Source organism: Ovis aries, chromosome 12, assembly GCF_016772045.2.
Source record: "Ovis aries strain OAR_USU_Benz2616 breed Rambouillet chromosome 12, ARS-UI_Ramb_v3.0, whole genome shotgun sequence".
Classification (NCBI taxonomy): Eukaryota; Metazoa; Chordata; class Mammalia; order Artiodactyla; family Bovidae; genus Ovis; species Ovis aries.
In genome coordinates this window covers 18,153,703-18,177,316 of record NC_056065.1, presented here as the reverse complement: position 1 = coordinate 18,177,316, position 23,614 = coordinate 18,153,703, and the positions used below count along the sequence as shown (strand labels likewise).

Sequence of the window (23,614 nt, the reverse complement as noted above, 5' to 3'; positions counted from 1 at the left end):
GCCATTTCCTTCTCCAATGTGTGAAAGTGAAGTCACTCAGTCATGTCCGACCCTCAGCAACCTATAGGGACTGCAGCCTTCCAGGCTCCTCCGTCCATGGGATTTTCCAGGCAAGAGTATTGGAGTGGGGTACCATTGCCTTCTCTGAAAGAATAGTTAGGTCATTAATATAAGCACCCAATGGGCCCCCCACACTAAGGTTTCTAAAGTGTCTCTCTTCTTTCATCCTCACTGGAGTCGTGACTCCTTCTCTTTCTCTTCTACAAAATTTCTTACAAATGCTTCTGTTCACAAACTCTTGCTTTCCCTCTGGAATAAAATTAGGGGGGAAATATTGGGTGAGAGGAATTAAGTACCTTTTAAAATAGTTAATACTGTTCATCTGGGCTGCACGGGGGTGGGGGGGGGGGAGGGATACCCAGCAAGTTCTAGAAGTAACAGTGTTTCAAAAAATTTGCACCTGAAGTGAAAACTAGGTGCTAAATGGTCATTCTACAAAAGCTAGTGAACTCTGCTTTGTTTGGAACTCTGGCCACTGTAATAAAGTCAGTTGATGATCATTGCAATTGTAACATATTCAGCCAGATACATGCTGTGTGTTTATTTGAATGGCTGAAGGTAATGACAAAAGTAATGCAAAGTGCAATTCTGAATAGACAACATGTGAATAGAAATTGGAAAAAAAAAAAAAAACAACTGTATGATTTCTGTACCTGGGTCTGTAGGGAATAGCTCTGTGTTTCTCAAACAAGACTGGGCACAGGAATCACTTGGAAATCTTTTTAAAAGGCAGGTTCTGAGATTGTTTCACTAGAAATTCTCTTACAGGAAAGCAAAATGATTCTGAAGATAATAGCCAAGGAGCACGTTTGGACAAAGACTCCTCTGAAGGAAGATTTGTAAAAGGCAGTTTTCAACAGACGACAAACAATTGAACCCATTGTTCCCACAGCAGTGAGATTTGGGCAGCATGGTGGCAGATGTTGACATTTCATGTAATCAAAACTTTTTAAAGCAACATATAGTAATTAGTCCTAGGAGGCTGGGAAAGTGGGCAGAGGATAAATAGAAGAACAATTTTATCTTTAATGGGCAACAGCACAAGGTTGGTGACAGTCACTAGTTAGATAACAAAAATTAAATTGAAAACAAATAGATCTATTCTTTTGCTACAGTTAGAAAATTTGGGGTTAGATCATTTTAGTTCTTTTTAATTTATTCAAATATTTAATCTATGTTTTCTATGACATCCTCTTACGTTGTAACTCCTTTCATGGTTTCACCCAAAACCTTGGAGAGGAAAGCACCTCATCTCAGCCAGCCCTAACCTGTTCTAATTAATAGCTCTAAGTTGGGAAATCCCTAACTCTTACAGTTATAATGTGTGGGTGTGTGTGTTGTATGTGTGTGTGTATATATGTGCACATGTGCAAATGTTCATTAAACCCAAATGATAAATAGAAACTTTAATCACCTTTAATTTTTTTTTATTATCAAAGGATAAATATGTTCAACTAGATAGTGTTAGTGTGAGGATATTTTGCATAAACAAAAGATGAAATGTATCCTTACTTTTTTTCACTCTTCAGCATGAAATTTGTAAACTATACTTTAGTTTTCCACTCTTAAAAAGTCCCTTCTTTTTTCTGAGTAACTCATATATTGTTTATATACCCTGGTGGCTCAGTGGTAAAGAATCCACCTGCAATACAGGGAGATGCAGGTTGGATCCCTGAATCAGGAAGATCCCCTGGAGAAGACAATGGCAACCCACTCCAGTGTTCTTGCCTGGGAAATCCCATGGACAGAGGAGCCTGGAGGGCTACAGTCCATGGGGTCACAAAGAGTCAGCTGTGACTTAGTGACTAAACAACAGCAACAAGAATATGTGAGGGGATCTTGGAATACAAATCAGGTGGGTTGGTTTATTAGTTAGGTAAATAAGAGGTAGATAGGTGGCAGATAGATATAAATATTGTGTTAGTCAAAAGGTTCATTCAAGGTTTTTCATAATATCTATAGAAAAATGCAAATGAACTTGTTTGCCAACCTGATAGGTAGCTAGACAGACAAAGTAGGCAACTCTACCTGTGTTCTCCAGATATCTCATTTCTTAATGTTTATATAGGTTCATTAAAAAGATCAGAGTATACTACTCACATTTCCCCATACAAGATCTCTGCTTTTTATCTATCATATAAAGATGGACCTAAATCTTTGGGCCATTATTTCTCAGTAAAAATAAACCATAGGCATAATCTGTTAGTATTTTTATCCTGAACCTTAAGCTATACTTTAGTTCCTTTATCTCCTGTTTAGCTGGGCATAGACAAAAATCTACAGTGATTTTTAGCTAAACGACTTTTTACCTTGAGAGAGAGAAAGACAGAGAATCAGTGACAGTTTCTTTCTGCCTTTTCTTCTGGTAGTTTGGCATAAGAGATACTGCCTTGTGGTACAAGTCTTGAGAAATCCATAATGCTTCATTAGCACAGCTTTCTTCACTGTAACTGCTTTCATTTTCAGAGGAGCTCATGTAAATAGGCTGCTCCTGCTTTGCATAAGCATGTTGATTTATATGAATGCTATTTTGATCTCAAATTGATTGAATACTAAAAAGAAAGACTAGGAAAAAAGCACTGTATTATGAAGGTCTCCTCTCAAAGACAAAAGACACTAGAGCCTACATTCATTCCCAGTTACTGATGGGGAATTCTGTATGGCCCAGTTTTTATTTTTTTAATATTTCTAGAAAAATACAGTAAAATACTACATTACTGAGACACAAATGTTTTAAAATACCATGGGTTAAATTATATTTTGGAACTAGAACTTCACCCCGTAAAAACTCATGCAACACAGAAAGGCATGAGGTCTAGACCTAACTGCCAGCGTGAGCATTAAAAAGTCTTAATAGATTTGGTGCTCAGTAGTTAATCCGCCTGCCAACGCAGGAGACGCAGGAGATGCAGGTTTGATCCCTGGGTCAGGAAGATCCCCTGGAGGAGGGCATGGCAACACACTCTAGTATTCTTGCCTGGAAAAACTCATGGACAGAAGAGCCTGATGGGCTACCGTCCATGGGGTCTTCAAGAGCTGGGCACGACTGAGTGACTGAGCGCGAATTAATAGGCAGCTTGCTGAATTTTTATTTTGTCAAACCCAGTAGCACTTTCCTCCTTGTGCTCTTCTCCATCCTTTGTGGCCCCTACTAAAACCCTGTATGCACTTAAATTACCAACCAAAGCCTTACACTTGGCAAAGAGTTTGATATCAGTATGCTCACCTTATTTTGCATCCCTTTCCCAAGAATATTTATTTTCTTTTCAAACTTTGTCACTTATTGTGTAATCAAAAATGCTTTCCTACCCTCCAGAAAGAAATTGTCAGTAAAAGAGGTTAGCAGACTGAAGTCAGAGGCTCTTTCTCATCAGCCTTACCGTCTGATCTCCTCATCAGTTATTTCCTTTAGCTACTCTCCCTGTTGTAAGACTGACCATGGCCATTCCAGAGAGGGTGGTAAGAGCAGCTGTTGTGTTCTGCCCTGGACCGTGGTTTCCATGGAACCTGGCTCTCGCATTGCTAAGACAGTTTTCTGCTCCTTACTTCCCTGGGTCTATCAAAAGAAACTTTTGTCATTCAAGGCAACCTGGGTATGCCTGTTTACCCTTGCAAGCTGAGATTTTACCTAATCCAGAATTGCAGGTAATTGTCTATAGACAAGTCATTTAATATTCATAATCCTGAGTATCTTACTTATTTGTATGGATGACATACAGAATCAAAAGCACAGCTTACTGGAAAGAGCAATAAAATTTCCTGGAGAGTAGAATTCTAGTTTCAGGTCTTGGGACTTCTGTCACCTTGAACAAGACAGTCACATTTCAGAGGCTTGATTTCCTCATCTGTAAAAGGGGCCAATAATATATTCTCCAGCCACCTTACAAAGTTGTGTTTGTGAGGACCTAGTCAGTGAACATTGGTTAAAGTGTCTTGTAAAGTATAAAATTTATACAAATGTGAGTGATTATTATCCACGTGATGGGAGCAATGGATCAGAGCACTGAAAAGAGCAGGCTCTACTTAGTAAGTAGGTTAGTTATCTCTTTTTTAAAATGGCGCGTGTATATCAATTATTTCTCAATAAAACTGGGGTGAAAAACAGGGCTTCTGGCAATCCTGTCAGCAACAGCCTGGAGATTTGCTCTTGACTGTAATTCAAGAACAATTCAACATCAGAAAGATTACTTTTAGAGAAATCTGCGAAAAAAAAAAAAAAAGTACAGAAACATTGATAGGAGTTAGCCTAACTGCTGAAATCTCTCTGATATTCATTAAATTCTCTTAAAGATATTATTGCTGTGAAAGCAAAATAAAAATGAAACCAAACTCTCACTGCAAAGTATTCTCCTACAGTGTTTCCTAAATATCTTGCATTTGAACATTCCACATGCTCTTTTAACATCACACACCTAGAACACATGTACTATAGAATCAAGTTTTCAAGACTTGCCTTTAAAAGCTCAAAACAAATATATATAATTAAATACATATATATGTTATAAATAGACAATTATATATCATATGTATCATATGAATTATAATATTCATGTATGTGTATATATGTGTGTGTATAGACACACACACACAAAGACACCAAATGCAGAAAAATTTGCCTGAAGTTAGACTTGCCCAACATGAAAGCTTACTAAGGAAGACTCCTACTCCTAAACATGCAGACAGTCCGCTCGTATTGCCATTTAGATCTATCATCCTGATTGATCACTGTGTAGTTGGCTATTATTGGGCCTAATTTAACCCTATCCACTCACACATCCATCTACTCTGTCTATTGTACCTGACATTCTACAAATTACTTGCTCATGCAAATAATGACCTAAGGCAACCTTTTAGGATATTCGTGTTTAATTATACAAATGGTGCTTGATAAATAAGATTATACCTCCTTCCATATGTTTATTCACTTCTTGATGAAAGGAAAATTTAATTTTCATGCAGATTGAGTGAGGACAGGGTTTAAGAATTGCTGAGTTTTATGGAGTCTGCAGATCCATCCGGTTTGCAGAAGCTAACAAAAATCACTCCACGACCCGCACAGGGATGAGCAGCTTTTCATTAGGCTTAAATCAGCTGATTGCATTTGGAAACCGAGGTTCTAATCAGCCCCTCTGTTGTTCACAGGGTCAAAGGCTAAAAGGAGGGAAGACCTGCCCTCCTTTGTGATTGTGAAGTTCCAGAATCACAGTATCTCTCATTCTGTTGTGTTCAGTTGCTCTGGTTGCCAGCTTCTTTGCAGCTTGAGGTTACTTCTTTGCAGCTTGATGGGTCTTACTGATTTCTCTTTGGAGGTCTGGGCTGTGAATTCAGCAGGAAAAGCCCCCAGCAGCTGGACGCGGTGTAGAACTGGACCTGCCCCCCCGGAAGGTCTCAGGGCCCCCAAGTTCCACGTGGTTTCTGCCACCCAAGCAGTGGTCAACATCAGCGCCCCCAGGAAGCCCAACGGGATTGTCACTCTCTACAGATTGTTCTCCAGGAGCACCAGCGGGGCCCAGACAGTGGTGAGCAGCAGTATTCTGATTGGTTTACTTAAATAATCAAGCTTGGTGCCCTTGCTTTTTGTTAGTCTTGATCCTTCTTTCTTATCCATCTGTTCTCAGTTGCCCCGTGGTGACCTTAGTGACACAAAGATCCCACTGCAAAGAAATAGCATCAGGAAACATACAGAAGATATGTAAATGCTTGGGGTGAGGAGGGCTAAAGGTGGTATTCAAGACTCCACCGATCTTGTAAGAAGCCTAAGACCTTAGAGATAATCAAGTTAATTGAATGAATTTAATTAGGATACACATGTCAGGCACTTAACATAGTAGTGGCTTGTAGTAAGGGGCCAAGAAACAGTCTTTGTCAGTGATGTAAATGTTAATGTGAAAAGGGAAAAAAATAGAGCAAAGGAAAACCTCAGAATCCCCATTTGGCATGAGCAAATCTCTAATAACACACTGAAAACTCAGTCTTTCGAGAAAGTTCTAGGTCTTTGGAAAAGACAACAGAATGGTTCAGCTCAGCCCTACTCCACTGTTCATGCAATAACACATTTGGGGCACACTGAGGAGATAAGACAGTCCTGTCGTGGGAAATCACCTTTCACGTTGGGTTTTAGCCCAGCCACTGGCTGAAAAGGACACTAGTAATCAACTAGTCTGGTTCCTGCATTATTTAAACCAAGAGACTACCATCCTGGAGATGAAGTCTCTTTTCTCTGCAGGACAGCTGGTATCACTCTCAAATTTCTCATGAATAAGTATAGATTATAATACTTTGTTCACACAAACCTCATAGAGAAATTGTGCACATCCCAGTATTACATGATAAATTATTTAGACTGATTGAGGGAACAATTTTGGCAAGTGTGGAGAAATCCTTTGAGGCCAGCGTGCCAAGTATGGAAACACAATTTCAAAAGATCACTCACACGCAGGGAAGTCTCGTATTGAATGTTAAAGAAATATTAGCATATTTTCTACAAGGCTTCCGATTCAATAAATATAGATGATGTAAATACAATCAACCCTTGATTATCCATGCTTATAAAATGATAATATTAATAAACTAAAATAGTTTATATTTGGAGTGCCTTGTATACATTTTTCTAAATAACAGGTAGCTCTTCTTAATTAAATGTTGCTTATGTTAATGTGAAAATGAGTTTCCAGTTTCGGAGCTCTTCTGTTCCAAAGAGCACTTATTAAAACCACAATAAGGTAAAAAACATTTGCTCCAGATAAATGAAAAAGTTTATAATGCAACAAAGGTAACTGAGGAAAAAAGTATATTTCGTATAGAACAACACCTTTAGAGAAACACATGGACTTTCAAACTCTTAAATATATATATAAATATATTGAAAAAGCAAGAGAGTTTTAGAGAAGTATCTACTACTGCTTTATTGACTACGCCAAAGCCTTTGACTGTGTGGATCATAACAAACTGTGGAAAATTGTTGAAGAGACGGGAATACCAGATCACCTGACCTGCCTCCTGAGAAATCTATATGGAGGTCAAGAAGCAGCAGTTAGAAGTGGACATGGAACAACAGACTGGTTCCAAATCAGGAAAGGAGTACATCAAGGCTATATATTGTCATCCTTCTTATTTAACTTCTATACAGAGTACATCATGCGAAATACCAGATTAAATGAAGCACAAGCTGGAATTCAGATTGCAGGGAGAAATATCAATAACCTCAGATATGCAGATGACACCACCCTTATGAGAGAAAGCAAAGAATTAAAAAGCCTCTTGATGAAGGTGAAAGAGGAGAGTGAAAAACTTGGCTTAATACTCAATATTCAAAAAACTAAGATCATGGCATCCAGTCCCAGCACTTCATGACAAATTGATGGGGAAACAATGGAAACAGTGGGAGACTTTATTTTGGAGGGCCTCAAAATCACTGCAGATGGTGACTGAAGCCATGAAATTAAAAGACACTTGCTCCTTGGAAGAAAAGCTATGATCAACCTAGACAGTGTATTAAAAAGCAGAGACATTACTCTGCCAACAAAGGTCCATCTAGTCAAAGCTATCATTTTTCTGGTAGTCGTGTATGGATGTAAGAGTTGGACCATTAAGAAAGTTGAGTGCCAAAAATTGATGCTTCTGAACTGTGGTGTTGGAGAAGACTCTTGAGAGTCCCTTGGACTCCAAGGAGATGCAACCAGTCAATCCCAAAGGAATACAGTCCTGAAAATTCATTGAAAGGACTGATGCTGAAGCTGAAACTCCAATACTTTGGCCACCTTGTGCAAAGAACTGATTCATTGGAAAAGACCTTGATGCTGGGAAAGATTGAAGGCAGGAGAAGGGGACAACAGAGGATGAGATGGTTGGATGGCGTCACTAACCCAATGAACATGAGTTTGAGTAAGCTCTGGGAGTTGGTGATGGACAGGGAGGCCTGGCGTGCTGCAGTCCATGGCGTTGCAGAAGAGTCGGACACAGCTAAATGACTGAACTGAACTGACTTATATATAAAATATATTTTAAGCTCATGATACTCAACTTTAGAATTTGAGGGGAGTTTTGATGCCCAAATTATTGATCCACACAAGTAACAATGGCAGAATATGAACGTTAGAAAACGTTGAGTTTGAAATATAATTCAAATATAGACTTTTTTCAAAAACACATCATTCTGAGGGTCACAGAACTTGGTCAGTATTTTGTGAGCTTTGTGCCATTTTCTAGTTTTCTGGTAATAGACAACGCTGTGCCTTGTGATTCCTATCCTGTGGCCTCAAACTTCTATCTAGCTATTATCTCATTGCATTTTTTGGCATGTGTAAGCCATGGCTCTCCCCCTGGTCATTCCTGAGGGTAAGTACTGTGCTGGATGCTAGGGTGCTCCCAGAGTCACTAGTGAGGCACTGTTTTCAGAGAATATATGGTACATGATGAAAGTGAACCACCTGTATGTGATTTGTGATCCGGCCTCATCTAGCCTTTTCTCTCCTTCTACAGCTGGCTGAAGGCCTGGCCACCCAGCAGACTCTTCACAGCCTGCAGCCCTTCACGACCTACTCCATTGGGGTGGAGGCCTGCACTTGCTTCAACTGTTGCAGCCAAGGGCCAACAGCAGAGCTGAGAACGCCTCCTGCTCCACCCGCAGGATTGTCCTCTCCGCAAATCCAGATGCTGGCCTCAAGGACAGCCTCCTTCCAGTGGAGTCTGCCACTGTTCCCCAACGGTGTTATTCAAAGGTAGTGTGGGAGAGCCAAAGGGAGAAATAAACCAAAATAAGACATGTACATGGACCTTCAGCTTCCCAACCCTCCCCAGGAAGACATGCTGATTGAACAGGTACCTATAGCAAAATGGGCTTCCCAGGTGGCTCAGACAGTGAAGAAGCTGCCTGCAATGCGGGAGACCTGAGTTCGAGCCCTAGCTTGGGAAGATCCCCTGGAGAAGGGAATGGCAACCCACTCCAGTATTCTTGCCTGGAGAATTTAATGGACAGGGGAACCTGGTGGGCTACAGTCCTTGAAGTTGCAAAGAGTTGGACATGACTGAGCAACTAACACTTCATTTCACTTTATAGCAAAATAGACAAATAAATTGATGTGTGGTCAAATTCCTTACAAAGTATTTCAATCATAAAATCAGCTAAGGATAGAAAAGTGAACAACAAAAATAAGAAAAACAAGCCAGGGACTTTCTTAGCAGTCCAGTGGCTATGAGAACATACCTCCACTGCAGGAGGCACAAGTTTAATCCCTGGTCCTTTGTGGCTCGCAGTGTGCTGCCAAAACAATGAAAGAAAGTTGAGGAAATGTGTTCCCCTTCATTGAAAGAATGCTCCACCTCACAGTTCCCTGGAATTTTTCACTCTGCAGGGCTCAGCTAAAACATAAGGAACTTCAGTGGCTGAATCAGAATTCCTTTGATGTAATTTAAAGTGTTGTAATGAACCACTGTTTGAAAGAGCAAAGATATATATTTCACTCAAAATAATCTGTAGAGAGAAGAGATATTCATTTCCGACAGAAGTTTTATCACTGTTCTCCAAAAAGAGAAATATCTTATCTGTACCAACAAGGATTCCTGACTGCTGGGTGGACAGCAACATGTGTGTACATGGGACTTCTCTTATCATTTCTCTGGTTCCATCTGCTGCCCACTTCCAACAGCGTTAAATAAAGTGTTTCTGAAAACAGCCGTCTCCCACAAGTGGGAGTTTCAAAGCGCTGGTGGTTCGGTGAAAGCAAAATGGCTTCTCACTAAACATTAATCAGGTTTAAAAGAGAGTTAGACTAATTCCACTGTTTCCTCTTTATGTGTCCCCTCTCCTTCCAGCTATGAGCTCCAACTCTACAAGGCATGCCCTCCGGATTCAGCCACCCCCTGTACCCCCAGCCAAATCGAGACCAAGTACAGGGGGCCAGGGCAGAGAGCCAGCCTCGAGGGTCTCCAGCCCTACACCACCTACAAGCTGAGGGTGGTGGCCCACAATGCGGTGGGCAGCACGGCCACTGAATGGATCAGCTTCGTCACCCAAAAAGAATGTGAGTAGAAGTGGCTGCCACCATGTGCCAGAGAGGCGGCAGGGCAGCCAGAGGGGAGACTTGTCCTGAAGGGAGGGGAGAACAGTTCGCTAAAGGGATTGAGTGTTCAATTCCAGTGAACACGACTGAGACATCCATGAAGACAACTATCGGGAGGAAATGCCCATTGGATTAAATAACATGGAGATCAAGAGGGAATTTAGGGAAGACTTGCCTGGTGGTCCAATGGCTGGGACTCCGTGATCCCAAAGAGGGGCCCCAAATTTGATCCCTGGTCAGGGAACTAGATCCTGCATGCCATAACCAAAGATCCTGACTGCCACAACTAAGACCCAATGCAGCCAAATAATTAAAAAAAAAAAAAAAAGAATGAATTTAGGAAGATTTGTCATGTGGCAATGGGATGAAAACCAAATTAGAGGAAGTTAATATATGGGTAAGATGAAAATAGACAGTGAAGATGACTTTTTTGTAATTTTTTAAAATTTTAAGGAACCAGTTTGGTAATTTTTTTTATTTAATTTTGACTGTACCGGGTCTTCACTGTTCCGCGGGCTTTTCTCTAGTCGCAGCGAGCAGGGGGTACTGTATGGTTGTGGCGCACAGGCTTCTCACTGCAGTGGCTTCTCTCATTTCAGTGCACAGGCCGTAGGCATGCAGGCATCAGCAACTGCAGCATGAGGGCTCAGAGCACGGGCTCAGCAGCTGTGGTGCAGGGCTTAGCTGCTGCACGGCATGTGGGATCTTCCTGGATCAGAGATCGAACCCATGAGTCCTGCGTTGGCAGGTGGATTCTTTACCACGGAGCCACCAGGGAAGCTTCCTATATTTGCTTTTAGATAACTTTTTGGAAAAGTTTGTCACTCCTTTTCCTTACAAACGACATAATCGCTCGCATTGCCAGTAAGCACTGGAATCTGGCCCTTCCAGGAAGAACACAAGGGCTCCTGAGTGCAGGAAAGGGTAATTAACTAATCAGTGTGTCCTTCTATTTCTATAAAATAACTCCTTTTCAGAATTGATAAGGTTTATGTGTCTACTTTTTAAAACTGGCAAATACAAAAAGTATTAAGAAGTACTTATAATCATAACCAGCTATGTAGTTTGTGGGGTCCACTGGAAAATAAAAATACAGCGTCCCTTGTTCAGAAATCATTAAAAACTTCAAGACAATGACAGCACAGCATCAGACTAAGTCTATAATTCTTCTACATGAGGGGCCCTGGGCAGCTACACGGGTTATCCACCCATGAAGCCAGTCCTGCTTATTATCCCACTACACCCAGAGGCAACCACCATTAATATGTTGGCATAATTTATTCCTTTCATCCCTTTTTATGCAACTTTTATTATGTGGTTGAGATCATATTCTAATGAAAATTTAATATCTGATTTTTACACTTGATATTATTTTATTTGCATTTTCCATGGCATTAAAAACTCTTAGCCACCAAGGTTAACAGCTGTATAATATTCCATTGTGTGAATTAGTTGAGGCATTCCAGTTGTTTCTGATATTTTCCTTTTATAAATGTAGTGAGAAACGAACAAATCTTTGTGTGCATGTTTGATTATATTCTTAAATGGAATTTAGCTTCAGCAAAGGCAGTGGCAACCCACTCCAGTACTCTTGCCTGGAAAATCCCATGAACGGAGGAGCCTGGTGGGCTGCAGTCCATGGGGTCGCTAAGAGTTGGGCACGACTGAGCGACTTCACTTTCACTTTTCACTTTCACGCATTGGAGAAGGAAATGGCAACCCACTCCAGTGTTCTTGCCTGGAGAATCCCAGGGACAGGGGAGCCTGGTGGGCTGCCATCTATGGGGTCGCACAGAATTGGACACGACTGAAGCGACTTAGCAGCAGCAGCAGCAGCAAATGAAACTTACTACATCAGGTATTTTAAGTATTTTAAGTTTTTGAACACTTACTGCAAATTTGCTTTCCAGAAACATTGTAACAGATTATAATCTCATTTGACACTGACATTTTTAAAAATGAGAGATACACATTCATGAAAATTCAGTGCCTCATACAAAGACTTAATGTGCCTGAGCAACAATATAGCAGGATATTAGCAAAAGGTCATTTTTAAAGAGCTTGCTTATTGCTGGCACTGTTCAAGCATTTGACAAATAGTCCTTACCACAGACTTATGAAGTTAAGTCCTATTATTAACCAGATTTACAGATGAGAAAGCTGAGGCAGGGCTACGGACTGTGCACTACAGTTCCAGGATGCTGTTCACATCCGTTAGAATCTGAACTGAGGCTCCTGGGGCTCTGTGAGGAGCTAAAGCTAGCGCTTCAGTCCTTCCATCTTCCACACTTGGAAAGTGGAAGTGTTTCTCTAAGTTCAGGACCACTCAGTTCAGCAGCAGCCTCGGTACTGCTGTGTTAACCTGATCAACTAGCCCCCTACCATCTGTAATAGAGATTTCAGACTTTCTCCACCCTCCTCCAACCCCTCACTGCTCCTCACCCTGTTCCCACATGCCCTCACCATCCTCACCCACCTCACCCACCTGCAGAACTCCTTCCCCATACTTCACCAGGAAAGGAAAAGTCATCGATTAGTAATTGGCTTCCTTCCCGCCCCAGAAAGCCATGATCCCCATCAGGGACACGGCAGGAAGGGGTGGTCCTTCCATCTGAAACACACCCTCTAGTGTTTTGACCAACACATCCGTCACTACTGATCACTGTTTTTCTATCCCTAATCTTCAGTACATCACTGTTGGTTCTACCCTTCTAATTTCAAAGCAAACAGACTCCATTTCCCTTTTGATTCCTTGCCAAAATCCTCGCCCCAGGGCACAACTCTTCTAAAGAATGGTCTTCAAGTACTTTCCCATTTTCTTTCTTCCCACATTTTATTTAGCTTCCTCCCAACTGATTTCCACTTTGTCCATGCATGAAAATCTCTTCCTAAATTTGCCCGTGACCTCCACACTGATAATCCATTGGGCATTTTTCACCAGTAATCACATTGACTTCTTGGGAACATTCAGTGAGATTGAACCCTCAGTTCAGTTCAGTTCAGTCGCTCAGTTGTGTCCGACTCTTTGAGACCCCATGAATCGCAGCACGAAAGGCCTCCCTGTCCATTACCAACTCCCATCCTTGGTTAAAAAGTGGTTCTCCATACTTTGCATGGCAAGTTGCTCCCAGTTTTCCTCCTACCTCTTTGGGTGTTCAATTTTATTTCTTTTTTTTTTTTTTTTGTATTTATTTATTTGGCTGTATCAGGTCCTAGTTGTGGCAGTCAAGACTGTCACTGCGTCACGTGGGATCTTCCGTTGCTGGGCACAGGCTCTCTAGTTGTGGTGCATGGGCTCTGTGCAGGTTTAGATTCTCTGCAGCATGTGGGATCTTAGTTCCCTGACCAGGAGTTGAACCCATATCCCTTATATTGCAAGGCAGATTCAGTGGTAAAGAATCCACCTGCCAATGCAGGAGACACAGGAAAAGTGGGTTGGATTCCCCCCTGGAGGAGGAAATGGCAATAATGGCACTCCAGTATTCTGGCCTGAAAAATCCCCTGGACAGAGGAGCCTGGTGGTCTACAGGCCATGGGGTCACAAAGAGTCGGACGCAGCTGAGTCACTGAGCATGCACGTACCTTCTGAACCTCTGGATCACCAGGGAAGCCCCTGTTCCATTTTAGTCAACTCTGTTGGTTGATCTTCCACCAATCAAGTTCTTTAACCTTCAACCCCAAACTTTCTCTGCCCACACTTTCCCCTTCTTCCCCCTTCCCTCTTTTTTCCTTCTTCTTCTCCTGCCCCACCTCTTCCCTCTTCGGGGGAGTTCATCTCTTCAAAGGCTTCCATTGAAAAGGCTGACTCCCAAATGGTCACCTTCTCCCCGAGCCCTTGGCTTGAAACCCAGACCCCCATACCCAGCTTCCACACCTCTCTTTGAGCTTCTCATGATCAGCTTGAGTTTGGGAGACTGCCCGACAGAGCTTATATCTTCTCCCTTAAATCTGTGCCTCCTTTAGCCTCATTCTCTCCATTTTATCTCTAGCACTAGACAGAGTGTCTTAGATACCCAGAATGTGTTGTTTATGGAGTGAGTGAAGGCATCAGAACTTCCTTGACACTGCAGAAGTGGCTAAAGGTTGCATTAGTACCAAAGGAGAAAGTTTTCTTAATCTGCTTACTGGATCCACAGACATGGAAAAACACGACAAATGACTGGCTGTCATGTGGGGTTTAAATACTAGGGCAGAAAGTGAAGAGGAACTAAAAGCCTCTTGATGAAAGTGAAAGAGGAGAGCGAAAAAGTTAGCTTAAAGCTCAACATTCAGAAAACGAAGATCATGGCATCCGGTCCCATCACTTCATGGGAAATAGATGGGAAACAGTGGAAACACTGTCACACTTTATTTTGGGGGGCTCCAAAATCACTGTAGATGGTGATTGCAGCCATGAAATTAAAAGAGGCTTACTCCTTGGAAGAAAAGTTATGACCAACCTAGATAGTATATTCAAAAGCAGAGACATTACTTTGCCGACTAAGGTCCATCTAGTCAAGGCTATGGTTTTTCCAGTGGTCATGTATGGATGTGAGAGTTGGACTGTGAAGAAGCCTGAGCACCGAAGAATTGATGCTTTTGAACTGTGGTGTTGGAGAAGACTCTTGAGAGTCCCTTGGACTGCAAGGAATTCCAACCAGTCCATTCTGAAGGAGATCAGCCCTGGGATTTCTTTGGAAGGAATGATGCTAAAGCTGAAACTCCAGTACTTTGTCCACCTGATGCGAAGAGTTGACTCACTGGAAAAGACTCTGATGATGGGAGGGATTGGAGGCAGGAGGAGAAGGGGACGACAGAGGATGAGATGGCTGGATGGCATCCCTGAGTCAATGGACGTGAGTCTGGGTGAACTCTGGGAGTTGGAGATGGACAGGAAAGCCTGGCGTGCTGCGATTCATGGGGTCAGAAAGAGTCGGACATGACTGAGCAACTGAACTGCACTGAACTGATATTCCTTTTAACTCATTATACAAACTAGCAGAGAGAAAATGTGGATCAGAGAACACAAACCACAAGATGCTTTGAAGATAGCATTTGCAGTTTTATATAAATGTAATCACATGTCCATGGTTTTAGAAAACGCAGAGGAACCAGAAATCAAATTGCCAATATCTGCTGGATCATCGAAAAAACAAGAGAGTTCCAGAGAAACATCTATTTCTGCTTTATTGACTATGGCTTTGACTGTGTGGATCACAATAAACTGTGGAAAATTCTGAAAGATGGGAATAGCCAGACCACCTGACCTGCCTCTTGAGAAAACTGTATGCAGGTCAGGAAGCAACAGTTAACACTGGACATGGAACAACAGACTGGGTCCAAATAGGAAAAGGAGTACGTCAAGGCTGTATATTGTCACCCTGCTTATTTAACTTATATGCAGAGTACATCATGAGAAACGCTGAGCTGGAAGAAGCACAAGCTGGAATCAAGATTGCCAGGAGAAATATCAATAACCTCAGATATGCAGATGACACCACCCTTATGGCAGAAATTGAAGAGGAACTAAAAGCCTCTTGATGAAAGTGAAAAAGGAGAGTGAAAACAGTTGGCTTAAAGCTCAGCATTCAGAAAACTAAGACCATGGCATCGGGTCCCATCACTTCATAGCAAATAGGGAAACAGTAGAAACAGTGGCTGACTTTATTTTTCTTGGCTCCAAAATCACTGCATGGTGATTGCAGCCATGAAATTAAAAGTCACTTACTCCTTGGAAGGAGAGTTGTAACGAACCTAGACAGCATATTAACAAGCAGAGACATTACTTTGCCAACAAAGGTCCGTCGGTTTCGGTGAACTCCAGGAGTTGGTGATGGACAGGGAGGCCTGGCGTGCTGTGGTTCATGGAGTCACAAAGAGACACGACTGAGCGACTGAACTGAACTGAATCACGTGTACACTCAGTAAAGCTCTGGAAAAGCATTAGCAGCATATTCTGCCCTCTCTTCCTAAATTACACCTTCAGTGCGAGAGCAGAGGTGCAGTACAAATGTTTAACAACTGGCGTTCTTGAGAAAAAAATGTCGTGACTTGAAGGACTTGCCAATTTCCACAGTGTAAATACTCCCACTTGACTGATTTTAAGTTGCCAATGTGACCGCACTGAACACAGAGCTGGGAAGAGACCGTGTGCTGTTATATAATATTTCCACCCTCCAGGGACAGTAGATGTAAACAGCCTGAAGAGCACAAATATTAAAATGCAAAGTTTTAATATTTATTACCTTTGTTTTAATATATTTAGTTTACATGATTTAATTTTTAATAGTGACTGGGTTCAATAACCAGCTCACAAAACTCCTGATATATTTAACAATCAGGATGAACCAAATCAGAACTGGAGTGCCCCCATAAAGTGAATTAGTAAATCATGCTCCTTTAAATAAATGTACATTGATTACAACGAAATAACATAGCCTTTGGAATTAAGCAAGCCTGGGTGCAGATCCTTGGTCCCCTACCAGCTGTTGACCTTTGCAAGTTATTTAATCTCTCTGAAACTTAGTCCCTTCCCCTGAAAAATTAGGAGCTAATTCTTACAAGGTGGTTTTAAGGAGTAACTGAGAAAAGTAACTCAAGTACTCTATTGTACGTGCATTGTACTGCTTTGTTGACATAGTAGTTATCAGTTTCTCAATCTCCAAATCCATTATTCCTGATTATTTTGATAGTTTGATCACACTTTTTTTTTTCTTCAGGAAGATCTCCACATCCTACAAGGCAAATAAAGCCCCTATCTTTCTATTTTCATACTATTTACAAGCCTTCTCTTTATCTATACTGTTACAACGTAGGGGAGAAGTGGAAATCTACAGAAATTAAATGAAAGAGTAAAACCACAACAAACACAATAGTATGTTTCGTTGTGATATTAGGCTCAATTTGGCCTCAATTAGGCCAAATGAGCCTTTCATTTCATTTTCAAATGAAAAATGAATACATTTTTCAACAGTATTGAAAAATGACTTGATACTTCTTATTTCAGTATTTGCAGAAACATTTTCCTCTGTTTATGGAAGCATTTTCCTCTCATCTTATTTTGAAAGATGAGAACCAAATCTGTCTTCCTAGTTTAATCTATGATCACAATAGCATAATGATTTCTTATTTTGTTATATTTCCCCACATCAGCAACACATGGATTTGATTTTAAAAGAAAAAAGGATACCCAATTTATTTCTTCCACTCACTTTTTTCCTAAAAGCCAATTTCATATATAGCTGGATCTCAGTGTAGTTACAAATGTATTGATTATTTTGGAGCAAATGAGATCTCATGAAATAAATCTCTTCTGACTTGACAAGATGATATGGTAGCCCTTCATTTGTTGCTACCAAAATGATTCATTTAGAAGATGAGCCTCAGTTAAGGCTTGTTCTTCCTTTATTTCAGTAAGGAGCTGAAGAATGCTAAAGGGAGCATTCCTGCTAAATGCATACAAAGTCACTTCTCTATCTGATATAATACTTACGAGTCTGCGCTTGATTATGTACTAAGGTACTGTGCTATTGATTGATTAGTCAAGGCAATGAATTATTATTCTCGAATTGCTACTTGCAAGGCTTTTTAACTATCTTAGAAAACAAACTAACGGTTCAAGAAAAAGCTTTAAAAATAAATGGGTGCCAAAAGAACATAATTCACCATCTAAGCAGTTTGGTTGGGAGAAAAAAAAATATATATTAACTTCATCTAGTCCTTGGGGCTTTGTAGCAATAAATATTGATTTGATATGAAAAATAGCTATCCGCTGGAGTTAATAGTGTTAAGGATACTTTACCTGTTAAAAGAAGGAAAATGTAACAAAATGTGAGCTCTGGGGCTCTGCTGATGAGCAGAACCATTGTATGTTAATAGTTGTATTGCATAAAACACCATTCTTCATTGATCTTGGTTTTTTTTTGGAAACCAGGTGCAACATTGCTGAGAAAGCATTTCACCCATGTTCCAGTGATTTTCTTTTCATCCCCACCCCCACCAATGCCAGGTTTTTCCTTTAAGCTATAAGTTAAATTGGAAGGGTTCTAGCAAGGGCAAAATTTAAAATGTGTGCCCATATTTGAAAATGAAAAGCATGCACGCACACACACACCACAGTATTTTTAGAACTTAGAACCTACTGTTAGCTGTTGTTAGAACTTAGCACCTTCTGCCAGCCGCTTTCAGAACTGACATCCCTCTCGCACAGTGCCGCAGTACCGCGCCCCGTTCTCAGTGGACAGCAACCTGTCCGTGGTGTGTGTGAACTGGAGCGACTCCTTCCTGCTGAATGGGCGGCTGAAGGAGTTCGTCCTGACCGACAGAGGACAGCGCCTCTACAGTGGCCTCGACACCACCCTCTATATCCCGAGGACCGCGGACAAAAGTGAGTCTCCTGCCCCCATTTCTCGGTGCGTAAGGAGCTGGGTTTCCCAGCTTTCCAAGATGCTCGATCTGAAAAGGTGACCCGCAGACATTCAGCATTAACACGTCCTGGGTTAAGTGACCACTTACGGAAACATGACTGCTCTGTGTTGACCTGCCTGGCGCACTGCATTTGGGATGCAGTCCTCGGGGCACTGTTTCCACTGACCTGAGGGTCCCCAGGAACAAGACAGGAGGGCAGGTTGTGTGTGCCAGAGAAATAGCACTCACTAGCCACGTAGTTGTTCAGTTGCTAAGTCATGTCTGACTCTGGACACCATGGACTGCAGCACGCCAGGCTTCCCTGACCTTCACTATCTCCCAGAGTTTGCTCAAACTTACCTCTTCTTGAATCACTGATGCCATGAGCAATGCCTGAAATAATACACTTTTAGGCACTTTGGAGTTTTTCTTGAAGCACCCCCAACAGAGTTAGGCCATGACCATCTCCAGATATTAAGGACCCTGAATAAGGGCTTTTCTTAACCAACCTCCGTATCTGTTCTTGAAATAACAACCCTCTTCCCTCTGACACTGAATTCCTTCACCCTATTTAATTACATGTGCTGCTTCTGTTTGCTATGTTTTTAACTTGAAATGAGAAAATGCTTTATAAAGATACCATTTTCTGAGGATCAACATGGCCATAGGACCAATAGATGAGAGGTCATTTTGAACAATCTGGGTTTATACAATGAATTAGTTAGTGGTGGGTTTTTGTTTTTTTTTTTGGTTTTGATTTTAGTTTCCTTGAAAATATGTACTATTTATTTTGACTAAAATGTGCAGGTAAACAATGAGCTCCAGTATTGCATTTATAGCACTTGAAACTAATCAGTAACATTTTTACAACAATCCAGCTATACATTTTTGTGGTCAGAGTTCTTGGTCACCTGGGCAGCTTGTTTTGATGCTGAGATAGCCCACGGTTAGGAGATTCATGTTCTACCCCTGGCCGGGCCTTTAACCATCTGTGTGACCTTACAAGACTCATTCCCACGGGGTCCTGAGTACTGGAAGAAGTATTTAGGCCATTTGATTTCCAGGATCCCTTTTGAGCTCTCCTGCTTAGTAAGAAACTATGGGTCCCCTAGTGAAGGAACACCTGTGAGTTTTAAAGAAACAGGTTCAGATCATATGCAGAACAAGATACACTGTATGTATTGGGTTGGCCCAAAAGTTTGTTTGCATTTTTCCGTAATAGCTTATGGAAAAAGCCAAATGAACTTCTGGGCCAACCCAATATTATCCTTTACTCCTCCGATAATTCTTTTCCTTTGCTAGATAACCTCTGAACTTCTTTAGTTCTGTTACTTATACATATGCTATTACTACAATAACAATAGCTGGCTTCCTTGATAAGTTTTTAACTTTGAAATTAAAGTTTACATAGTAGATAAAACCTCAAAACTTGCTGTGGAATCCTGTTTTTAGACTATTTCATGGTCTAATACATTGCTTTTCTGAAACTGTGCCCGCTATTTGCTGATGTTGAATAACTAAGTCATCTACCTCTTGTTTAGCTTTCTTTTTCCAGGTCATCTGCACTACAGAAGAAGGAAGTGCTAAGACGCCTTTGATCCAATATGATACCTCCACTGGATTTGGTAAATATTTAACTCAAATTATATTTAGTGTAGCATTTGCTCATTTTGCTAAAGAAACATGTATGTTTATTTGTATATACTTGTTTGTTTATGCATATATATGTGTGTGTATATATATAAGTATATACACATCTTAGCATAGACTATATGGAAGAAATTGTGTTAAGTGTTGTAAGAATTTGTTTTTAAATCCTCATGAAACTTACATTAGGCAAGGGGTTAGGGTATGCTCTTAAAATGCCAAATCATTGAATTGTAGATGCAGAGATATATGACAAAACTTCTCTCCTAATCAAAAATTCTGTCAATAAAGAGCCCTATGAATTTGTTTACCAAGAAAAAAAAAGTGAATTTATAGAGGAAGTCAGAGGAAAGAGAAAATACTCTAATACCAATTTGTGTTAATCATAACAAAAACATTCCAGATTCAGAGACTAAAATAATGAATTTGGGAAATTTCTGTCTTGTATCCTCTGTAAAAGATTATGATTGACTGTTAATACCAGGTAATTTAGTTGAAGTGGTGAAATTGCAATTTTTATGGAGCATCTTTTAAATTGAGTTTTCCACATAATGTTTGCATCTAACATGAAATAATTTACAATTTCAAAGGGCAAGTTAGAGAAATGCCGAATCTTTTCCATTAAAGTAGAATCGAGACTACTACCCTATTTTAAATTCCAGTAAGTAATGTTCTATCTACTTTGGATGCCTATTTAGTTTGCTTAAAAAAAAATTCTGAAACACAGGTGTACATACATACTGTTATTAAAGATAACTTCAGTCTATAAAAATAATGAAGTATTATTCTGTTCCCAGACATTACATGTCTGGATGCCATGTAAAATCTCTTGTAATACCTAAGGCATAGTGTATTTCATCTTACATAATAGCAGCTGTGGGACAGAGCAGACCTCATTCGGTCTTCTTTTAGGAACCCCAATGTTTCCACAAGTGGAAAGATTAAGACCTGAGGGACATGGTGACTTATCCAAGAATGCCCCCTGCAAGCTCATTTAGTTGAGTCGCTCAGTCTTGTCCAACTCTTTGTGACCCCATAAACCACAGCACACCAGGCCTCCCTGTCCATCACCAACTCCCAGAGTCCACCCAAACTCATCCATTGAGTCAGTGATGCCATCCAACTGTCTCATCCTCTGTCGTGCCCTTCTGCTCTTGCCCTCAATCTTTCCCAGCATCAAGGTCTCTTCAAATGAATCAGTTCTTTGCATCAGGTGGCCAAAGTATTAGACTTTCAGCTTCAACATCAGTCCTTTCAATGAACACCCAGGACTGATTTCCTTTAGGATGGACTGGTTGGATCTCCTTGCAGTCCAAGGGGACTCTCAAGAGTCTTCTGCAACACCACAGTTCAAAAGCATCAATTCTTCGGTGCTCAGCTTTCTGGTGTAGTCCAACTCTTACATCCATACATGACTACTGGAAAAACCATAGCCTTGACTAGATGGACTTTTCTTGGCAAAGTAATGTCTCTGCTTTTTAATATGCCGTCTAGGTTGGTCATAACGTTCCTTCCAAGGAGGAAGCATCTTTTAATTTCATGGCTGCAATCACCATCTGCAGTGATTTTGGAGCCCCCCAAAATAAAGTCAGCCACTGTTTCCACTGTTTCCCCATCTATTTGCCATGAAGTGATGGGACCGGATGCCATGACCTTAGTTTTCTGAATGTTGAGCTTTAAGCCAACTGTTTTCACTCTCCTCATTCACTTTCATCAAAAGGCTGTTTAGTTCTTCTTCACTTTCTGCGCAAGCTCATTACTGAGAAGTTAAACATGGTTTTTTGGTAGACTCCTGGTCCCATGATTTTTCTTTAGCAGGCTTTCTCAAATTTAAGAGTAGATAAGAATCATCTTGCTGATTTTATTTATTATATCCTTTCCAGGGCCCTGGTGGAGATTTTGAGTCAGGTGGGTGTAGGAGTCTGCTCTTTTAAACAGGTTCTGCCCAGTGATACTGACACAGGGAGCGGGACCATGTGATGCGTAAAACCACATGTGATCTCACCAATCTAGTCTCCCTGGCCAGTGGGGAGTGTGCCTTCCCTAGAGACAGACAATTAACAGGATGGGGTTTACTCTGACTCCACCTCTGGGTTGGGTTTTTCTTTGGAGTCAAAGGGAATTGACTTACCCCCAGGAATTCCTTACCCTGACCATGAGTTTCCCACTTGATGAGTGGAGTCCCTTAAAATGAAAGGGTACTTTGCAAAGAGAAACAGGGATGAAGAGCCATGATCTGGTCTGGATTTTCAAGCTCTTCATAACAAAGGTGAAATCTCCTCTCAGTTCATGAATACAAATTGGGGTCTCATTGCTGAAAGGAGGAAAACCGAAAACCATGTGAAGTTATGGAAGATTCTAAGATGTATTGTCCAACTAATATCCATAGTCACATTAATTTGTATGATATAACTTTAAAAATGTTTCTGTTCCCTTGCATGAAGGCACCGTCAAGCAGGAAATTCACACAGATCTCATTTCCATCCAACTGGTGGGAGAGCTGTTTCTCTTTTGAGGCTTCCCCTGGACAGGCTACCCTACATCCCCCTGAGTCCTCTTGAGCAAGGGGTCCACTGGGACCGTTAGATCCGCTTCTGGAGTTACAGCCCATGCTCCACACGGAGAAAGTGCAACTCTTCAGTGCCTAGGCAAAAACCGTTTTGTTGTTTTTTTAATCAAATAACACACATTGGTTCCTAATTAGAGGAATTCCGATCTGCTGGAGCTTGATCAGAATTTTGACACCAACACTTCATTTTAGAGATGAGGCCCAGAGAGGCAGAGTGACTTTTTTAGGGCAGAGCTATCAGAAAGAGCTAGGGTTAGCAAAATATATCCCTCATGGCATTCAAATTTTAAGTCACCCTCTCTCCCTCCTTGAAACATCTTCCCCCCAGCACTGAACACTTCCCCTTTGATCCACTTCCCCTGAGAATGTGGGTGTGAGGGCCAAGCAGGCCCAAGCAGCCCTTCAGGTGCTGAAAGGGCAGAAGGCCGTCCACAGAGCAGGCATTTGCAGCTGTGTCTGTCTGTCCTTCTTCCTCTTGACTGTTTGTTGTTGTTCAGTCACACAGTCATGTCTGATTCTTTGTGACCACATGGACTGCAGCACACCAGCCTTCCCTGTTCATCACCAACTCCCAAAACTTACTCAAACTCATGTCCATCGAGTCAGTGATGCCATCCAGCCATCTCATCCTCTGTTATCCCCTTCTCCTCCTGCCTTCAGTCTTTCCCAGCATCAGGGTCTTTTCCAGTGATTTGGCTCTTCACATGAGGTGGCCAAAGTATTGGACATCAGCTTCAGCATCAGTCCTTCCAGTGAATATCCAGTGTTGATCTCCTTTAGGATGGACTGGTTGGATCTCCTTGCAGTCCAAGGGACTCTCAAGAGTCTTCTCCAACACCACACTTCAAAGCATCAATTCTTTGGCGCTCAGCCTTCTCTGTGGTCTAACTCT

General features: G+C 41.3%; 1 protein-coding gene across 1 annotated transcript in view; it reads left to right on the top strand.

Annotated features, from left to right (window-relative positions):
• Positions 1 to 23,614, top strand: part of USH2A (usherin) — a 983,289-nt gene that overhangs the window by 921,548 nt on the left and 38,127 nt on the right. The window contains exons 66-70 of the mRNA XM_060396021.1: positions 5,370 to 5,579; positions 8,542 to 8,780; positions 9,874 to 10,082; positions 18,310 to 18,486; positions 20,048 to 20,131. Of these exons, the coding sequence (XP_060252004.1) occupies positions 5,370 to 5,579; positions 8,542 to 8,780; positions 9,874 to 10,082; positions 18,310 to 18,486; positions 20,048 to 20,131 (919 nt within the window). The remainder of the gene's footprint in view (positions 1 to 5,369; positions 5,580 to 8,541; positions 8,781 to 9,873; positions 10,083 to 18,309; positions 18,487 to 20,047; positions 20,132 to 23,614) is intronic.